We start from the raw sequence: 8,488 nt of genomic DNA on the forward strand, positions 1-8,488 counted from the left end.
TCCAATTTTACACCCTGCTTCCCTGTGGGCCCCATTCCACTCACATCCCCTTCAAGGGGCTATTTGAGGATAGCCTTCACCAAGACGTTGATCTTCCCATTGAAATTCTGGAGTGCCGAGGACAGGGTAGTTTCTCAGCCGTTCCCCTTGACACCCCGGCCATCGATCATTCGTCCTCGGCAAAAGACCTCCTCGGCACGGGCCCTGGGCCCAGATAGAGTTTGGACCGGATTGTAAACTTCCCGGACCCACATTCAATATAAGGTAAAAATAAAGTATACAAAGGGGTCTGGATACTCGGCCAGACAAAAATAGGGGACAAAAACCTTTAAGCAAGAGATTAAACACTATAACCATGGGATTGTATTATGCAAATAAATTTTAATTAACATTTTTATGGAATAATTAAATTAACTTGTGATATTTCCATCCATACATGCAAGTGTATGGTAAGATTCTTAATACTACTAAGATGTAGCAATTTAGAATAGAGTTATTCTTATCGTAAAAATTTCAATTCATTTAGTGAATGTATTTTGCATATAGAATCGGTTGGTCAAGTCCTCGTAGGTTTTTCTTTTTTTTTTCTCCCTTTTTCTTTAAATAGTTTTCATTGGTTTTTCCCTGCATCACCATATTGTCTCATTTACTTTCCGATGTTGTTTATTTGTTTGCACAATATTGATGTTGTTCAAACCTAATCATAATTGGACTAAATAATTACTGAATGAAACTAACAAATGTTATAACAAAATGGAAAGACTACTGCGCACCCTTGGTGCAGTGGTTACTCTACAGATATAAATGCTTGTGGGGGGTAAGGGGTAAAGGCCGGGATGTAAGTTTCTAGAAGGGAGACTCACGCACATATACACAGATTAAGTTAGAGTAAAAATTCTATCTTGTAAAAAAAAAAGGAAAGGAGGATATTTTATGAGAGGAGGGAGCAAATCAAACGAGGAAAAATGAACTAAAAAGCGTGGGATGTTTTGGTGTTCAGATAGTGGGACTGATGAATTTAATTCTCACACACCATGTCCACTAATTAGTGGACTCACACACATATACACAAATTAAGTTAGAATAGAAATTCTATCTTGTAAAAAAAAAAAGTGGAAAGGAGGATATTTTATGAGAGGAGGGAGCAAATCAAACAAGGAAAAATGAACTAAAAAGCGTGGGATGTTTTGGTGTTCAGATAGTGGGACTGATGAATTTAATTCTCACACACCATGTCCACTAATTAGTGGACTCCCTTTTGTCTTTAGAACTTAAGAAGCAATAATTTTAGTGCGCATTATCTAACATCATACACATTTGTTTCAAAGTACGTACTTCAAATTTATCAAGATTCAAAGACATGACTTACAAATTGTATAAAGATGATCATGAGAGATTTAATTGGACTACCTCAAAATTGTCACTATCACATGATAAACTTGCACTAAGAGAACATTGTTTGGTATTATTTCACTCATTAATCTGGGAGAAAAAAGACTATTATCATTATGGCACACCATTTTTGAACCCAGAAACAAAGTTTCTTACTGATATGATTAAGAATCTGGGTACTGAAACATGTTGAACGATGGATTGACAATGCTGAAGCCCCCATCAATTAGGAGATTGTGTCCACTCACGTATCTTGATTCATCACTAGCCAAAAAGAGAGCAGCATTTGCAACATCTTCTGCCTTAAGAGTCACACCCTTTAGGTTGGCAAGGGAATTCATCACATTCTCAAGGGTTTCATCATCAACACCAACAAATTTGGTTGCTAAAGGTGTTGCAAGTGCATAAGGTGACAAGCAATTGACCCTAATGCCAAATTGCCCTAACTCAACCGCGGCATTTTTGGTAAGGCCTACGACAGCGTGCTTTGAGCATGTGTATGAATATGAAGCTGCACCTCCAACATATGAGCTTATGCTAGAGGTTGAAATAATGCTACCACTACGTGCTGGAATCATGGCTTGCGATGCATGTTTAATACCAAGAAAAACGCCAGTCACATTTACGCTAAGCACACGCTCGAAGTCTGCTTTTTCATTGTCAATGATGCGAACCTTGTTCTCATCAGCTATGCCAGCATTGTTGAACATTATGTCTAGCTTTCCATAAGTTGCCACAGCTTTGTCCACAGCATTTTTTATTTGGGCTTCATCAGTTACATCGCAGTGTACATAGAGTGCATTTGATGAGCCATGGGCCTCAATGACTGAATGACCCAATTCATCTTGGATGTCAGCTATAACCACCTTGGCTCCATGATGGACAAAGACTTTGGCCGTGAATTCACCAATGCCGCTAGCTCCTCCAGTTATTAGAGCCACCTTTCCCTCCAACCTACACAATTTGGAACCAACTTAGTCAAGTAATACTCTATAATTTAAACGAAAGGACATCTTCTAGAGTCCTTTTTAAAGGACTCTGTTTAATCTTTATATAAAAAAATAGGCAAAGAAAATATTTTTTTGCAAAGAAACTAGATATCAAGGACTTGTGCAAAACATTTTGTTAATTTATATATTGCCATGAAGCAATGACATCTGTCCACCGAACTCAGGTGTATTTGAAATTTAGTATGTATATCTTGTTATTGACAAGGTGATGGATGTATATAAAAGTGGTTGTCCACAAATCACAACTTACCGTTTCAATAAATTATGAAATTATTTATCCATTGACTTACACTTTGAAATTTAACATCTCTATTGATGAAGGAAAAATTGCTCAAATTCTCTGCAATGTGTTTAATTATAACCTCGAGTGATGTAAATATATGACAACAAGAGTCTTGAAACTCAATTAGCATTTTTTATATTTTAAATGAAGATGTCAAACTTTTCCATCCCCATTCCCCAACTATTGAATAATTTGAATTATCAATAAGTAATAGTATAAATGTGATGAGTCACAGGAACAATGTTATAAAACTGAAACCTAGCTCACTGAACCAAGAAGAAGAAGAAGAAGAAGAAGAAGAGAGAGAGAGAGAGAGAGAGAGAGAGAGAGAGAAAGGCCTCCAACCATCTTAGAGTGGACTTATCTCCAAATTCTGGCAACTCTCAATCCAAATCTAGCTAATGAGATTATTGGTAATATTAATTTATTAAGGTTTTAATGTAGAGGGCTGGTTTATTTAATCGATAAGGTTTTCAAATTTAGAATCAAAACCAGCACTTATCTGAAATTAAGTAGTATCTATATGTCTGTCTCCAATCGATTGAAAGGAAAATCAGAAGTGTCTAGGCAGCAATAGACTTTTTCTTGTTTTTGGCAAAAAGACTTTATTATCATAAGAGTCCTTAGTTCCTAAATTGTGTTGATCATGAAAGCAAAATTAGAAGTGTCTAAGTAGCAATAGATTTTTTCCATTTTTGGCAAACAGAGTGCATTACCATAAACACTTCCTAAATTGGGTTGAGCTTGGCATCAAATAACAAAGCCATTCTAACCTATCTTTTCCTATTATTAGAAGAATCAGCCTTAGAAGTGTTAATTGATCATAATTGTGAATAATCGTAACGATCTAATAGAAGTTTATAAAAAATAAAAAACATGAACGCATGTAAAATAAAACCATGATTAAATCATATATTGCTAACCTTCTTGTGACCGCGGAGATTAATGAACTTGTTGCCATTGAGCAGAGGCAGAGAAAGAGATTTCTTAACTCTTTTAAGTGAGGTTGGGATTAAGGGCATGATTTATACTAGTGGACCGAGCGAGAATCCTATATTTATTGATAAAGATGGGGCAGCATTTTCCATGAGGTAGGGTCCAATTAGGCATGTATTTTGTGAAAATTCAATGACAAAACGACAAGTGGACCCAAAATTTTTTTTTTTTATTCAAAAAAATTCAATGCCAATTTTATTCAACCAAACCAATTGACGAAGTTACTGTAGTACTGGGGACATACCCACAATTTGATAAAATTTAGCTTCACCTCTTCATTTGTTAATAACATTGGACTGAAAATCAGTGCATGTTCCATCAAGCATCTGATTTATTATTGGGGTCAAATTTTGGAATTTAATTAAAACTCTAATTTTTTTCTAGAACTTTAAAATAATTTTTTTTTTTGTGAGTATATCTTTGTTTCCAGAAATGGACATGAAAAGATATTGTGGAAAAAAAAAAAAAAAAACTCATTAATAATCCATTCTAAGAAAGTTTTGATATCACTTTAATGAGAAATGAAAAAAACTGTCAAAATATTAATTTTTTTTTTATTTCCCATAAAAACTTTTTTTAAATAGATTATTAATCAGTACCCTAGGGCTCTCGTTAGCATTTCCCATAAATGTATAAAACTTTAGCAAGAAAAGATGTGCTGCATATCAACAAAACAAAAAACAAGGAAAGATGAGCTAGTTTTTTAATAATAGTTATGATGGGATATCTCAAATAAACAAGTTGGTATTGCCTCTTGGCCCTTTTGTTTGGTTGCGCTGTGTCTGCATAATTGTTCTCACTATCATATCTTACAGAATCCCATGCTAATAAAGTTGGGTTCCAAAAAAGACAAGACATAAAATATGAAAGTTAATATAACCAGTTTTGGGAATCTTTGCTAGGTTTGATGATAACTAATTACGGTGACTTCTTTATTGCATTGGTTAACGTGTTAAATTACTCATGTAATACTGAGTACAGTAATTAAGTGTTGTTCGTTAAGTTCCCTTCTTAAAATTATGTCATGTAGATTTTTTCTCATAGGATGTAGGTGTATTTTTTAATTGAACAGTCACATGACTGAATTTTAAGAGGAGAATTTAAGGAACAGCACATAAAGTACTGTACCTAAGTTTTATCTTAAATTACTCAATTTAGAGTGAAGTTGGGAAATATTTCTTAGTTTCTTTTTTTAAAAACAAAGATTTATTTCCATCTAACCTATCGGACATGGGCGGCTTGATGTATTTGGGGGCCTAAGGCGAAAATTGATTATTTTGTTTTAGATGCAAAATTACTACTAATTAACATGAACTACATAGAATTTTTTCTTTTTTTTAGAAATTTTATAGACAGAAAAAACTTAACAAAATTTTTCATACTTATTGATGTGGTAGATTGTAGTGGTAAGTAAAAGAGTGAAGTTAGTGATAGACTTAGATGAAAACTAATAAAAGTTTGCTAACTCACCTCTTATTATTATTCTTATTTTTTTTAGAAGTGCAACATTCATAACATTTTTTTACAACAAATCCTAGGTTTTAAGTTGTTTTTTGTTTTCTATTTGAAAATATCACTATAATTATTTTTTTGCCATTAATAACAAGTTGTAACAATCTACTATTTAGCATTAATTGTAAAAGTGTTACGAAAAATATTGTAAACGTTGCATTTTTCTCTCTTTTTTATTTGTTTCTCATATGGGAAAAAAATATTATTTTATTTATTGATTATAAATAACCCTATTAGTTAAAATTTGGAGGCCTTTTTTTTACTTGGGGCCTTAGGCAACTGCATCTTTTGCTCACCCATTCAGTCGGCCCTGCTATCGGAAAAGAATGCGGTATAAAAAGAATATATGTGCCTGATCCTAACTAATTTGATAAGAATTCATAACCAACCCTAAAATTTTGGAATTAAAGTTTTGTTTGTTTATTGATGCTATTGTTGTAAAGATTTATTTTTATCCAGTTTAAAATTGGCTTAGGTAAGACACGACAATAGCTGTTTCTTTTTGAAATAGATCTCATTCTAGTATAATGGGCCGTTGACAAGCACGACGAATTGGAGGCATATTTGGTAGCCAAGAATGAATTTACCTTAAGAAAATTTTTAAAATAGTATTTTTATTTTTTTGGGGTTTAAAAAAAAATGGTTAGAAGGGGAGATAGTAGAAAATTATAGTTCCTCATGTTGCAGCATGCGGCCTTGACTACATGCTTATAGGCACAATGGATACAATTTCACACTATGATGATATATGACGTCCACAAATGGATACAATTTCACACTATGATGACATATGATGTGTACGGAAAGTGTATAAAGGTAGTGTGAGACAAATCAAAACTTTGTTAGAATAATAGATTAACAGTACAAGAGTTACCGGCTTTTGTAGTGGGTAAGTTGTGTGATATTATGCCTTTGTCTCCATTCTTATGTGTGTGTTGTCTGCTTGTGTTCCTTCTCAAAAGAAAAAACGTGGGTAGTCCCATATCGTCTAAGAGTGAGTTCAAAAACAAGTATAAAGTCTTCATACACACTACGAGAGTTACCAACTTTTGTAGTGGGTAAGTTGTGTGATATTATGTCTTTATCCCCATTCCCTGTGTGTGTGTTGTCTGTTTGTGTTCCTTCTCAAAAAAAAAAAAAACGTGGGTAGTCCTACATCGCCTAAGAGTGAGTTCAAAATTATGAACTCTTTGTGCACTCAACTAAAGGCTAGAGCTTTCTCAAAAAATAAAATAAAAAACACTAAAGGCTAGAGGATTGAGTGGGCTAACATATCTTGACCCTTATTTTGGACTACTTAACTAATAGGCAGATATGGACAAATGTCTTCATGAGTACTCAACTAGCCTTTCCTTCTTGTTCCATTATACAAACATTTTAGGAATACTAACAAATTGTATCCCTAATTTTTATACAATTTAATTTTTTTTTATTATTATTATCAACCCCATAAGTCCCTCTTTCTCTATCACTTCTCCCCCTTACTCTCATCTCTCTTATCCTTATCAACACTAACATTATTTTATTATTGATGATGAAATGTGTTTTCTCCACCTCAATGTCTATAAGTTATGATCTAGTCCACTCTATCCCTTTACAATACCTACTCCTAATACTTTAATAACTTCTTAATAGCCAAAAATATCATAACAATTACATAGTTAGTACACACACAAAAACAAAAACAAAAACAAAAACAAAAACAAAAACAAAAAAACAAAAACAAAAAAAAAGGGTGCTCTAGCCGGTTGTGGGTGTCCACGGTTTGGGCCAACTGAGCTTATATTGGCCCGACGATATCTAAATTTAAAGCTAATCAAAGCACGGCCCATTTTTTTGGAATTAAAAAATGAATAATAAAAAAAGAGCCCGGCCCAAGCTTGGCTAAACAACTGAAAGCAAAATCAGAAGTGGCTAGGCAGCAATAGATTCTTTTTCCTTTTTTTTGGCAAAAAGACTGCATTGTCATGAGAATCCTTACTTCCTAAATTGGGTTGAGCTTGCATGAAAGTACAAAGACACTCTGAACTATCTTTTACAACCAATTTGCGGTAGAATCACATTGTACCTTGTAATATAGTACCTACCACTTACCGATGATGGTAAGAGCATTCTCATTAAGAATGCTAAATGGTATAAATGCTAAATTTTAGCATGCTAAATGCTATAAATGTTAAAAAGCATGCTCCATCAAAACTTTTAAATCCTATAAAATTTGCAATCCGACTACAGTGGACCGCTATCTCTAACAACCCACTGTAGCAAGATTGTAAAAAAAAAAGATTTGTTTAATCACTTTCCCTCCCATTTGCTTCTGTTTTCGCGCCTATCTCTACTGGTTTTCTCTCATTTTTTTTTTTTTTTTTTTCTGGTTCACTCTTTCTCCCATGCCTACGCCTCTACCTCTGCCTCCTCTCCTTCTTTTTTTTTTTTTTTTCTTCGTTCTCCCTCAACCCAAGCCGCTCTTCCCTTCCCTCAATCCACGCCGCCAAACCCATCTCCGCTTCACTACTCCCTCTGATCGAACCACCATCACAAACATAGCCTCTTCTTCCTCTAAATGAACCCATACCGAACCCACTCTTCTCTCCCTAATGTGCTCGGGCGATTTTGTGGGTCTGGGTTTGTGGGTCTAGGTTCATGGGTCTCTAGGTGGGTGGTGACTGAGGTGGGTTGTTGTGGCTGAGGCGTGGGTCTCTGGGTTTGATGGGTTTTGCTTGTTGTGGCCGCCGTGGGTCTTGCGTTTATGGGTTTTGTTCGCCGCTCTATCCTCCGCCTCCCTCTCTTCCTCTCACGGTGAGGCTTCTCTCTCTCAAGTTTAGTTTAGTTTAGTTTTTAGTTTTTAGTTTTTTTTTTTTTTTTTGGCTATAGGATTGATTTTTGGATGGATGCTGATTGTGGTGGCAGTGGGTTGGCCATGGGTTTGGGTTTGCTGTTGAATGTTGATGGTTTATGGTGGTGGTGGCTGACTGGGGTTGCTTGGGCTGAGAAGAAAGTGGTGGAAAGAGAGAGAAAGTGGTAAAATAAAAATAATATTATTTAAATGAAGTTGTAAAAAAAATAGAATGTTTGATGTTTAGTGGATTGTAAAATGGTATTTTAAAATTGATAAAGTAGGATTTTAAAGTGGTAAATGCTAAAATATTTAGCATTCTTGATGAGAATGCTCTAACCCAGTACTTTTTTTCTTTTTCTTTTTTTTATATTTAAAAAAAAAAGAAAAAAAAAAAAAAAATCCCTCAACTCTTGGAACAACCTTATAAGTTCAAGGGAAATGTTAATAAATACCCTAAAC

General features: G+C 34.4%; 1 protein-coding gene across 1 annotated transcript; it reads right to left on the minus strand.

The window, feature by feature from the left end:
* Positions 1–1,445: 1,445 nt before the first annotated feature.
* On the minus strand, positions 1,446–3,690 carry LOC115953762 (secoisolariciresinol dehydrogenase-like). The gene is made up of 2 exons (XM_031071557.1): positions 3,609–3,690; positions 1,446–2,346 (listed from the first exon to the last, which is right to left on the minus strand). Exons 1-2 carry the CDS (start codon positions 3,644–3,646, stop codon positions 1,557–1,559), a joined length of 828 nt encoding a protein of 275 aa, XP_030927417.1. The 5' UTR covers positions 3,647–3,690; the 3' UTR covers positions 1,446–1,556.
* Positions 3,691–8,488: the final 4,798 nt, after the last annotated feature.

The sequence above is a fragment of the Quercus lobata genome, chromosome 7 (assembly GCF_001633185.2).
Source record: "Quercus lobata isolate SW786 chromosome 7, ValleyOak3.0 Primary Assembly, whole genome shotgun sequence".
In the NCBI taxonomy this organism is placed as follows: Eukaryota; Viridiplantae; Streptophyta; class Magnoliopsida; order Fagales; family Fagaceae; genus Quercus; species Quercus lobata.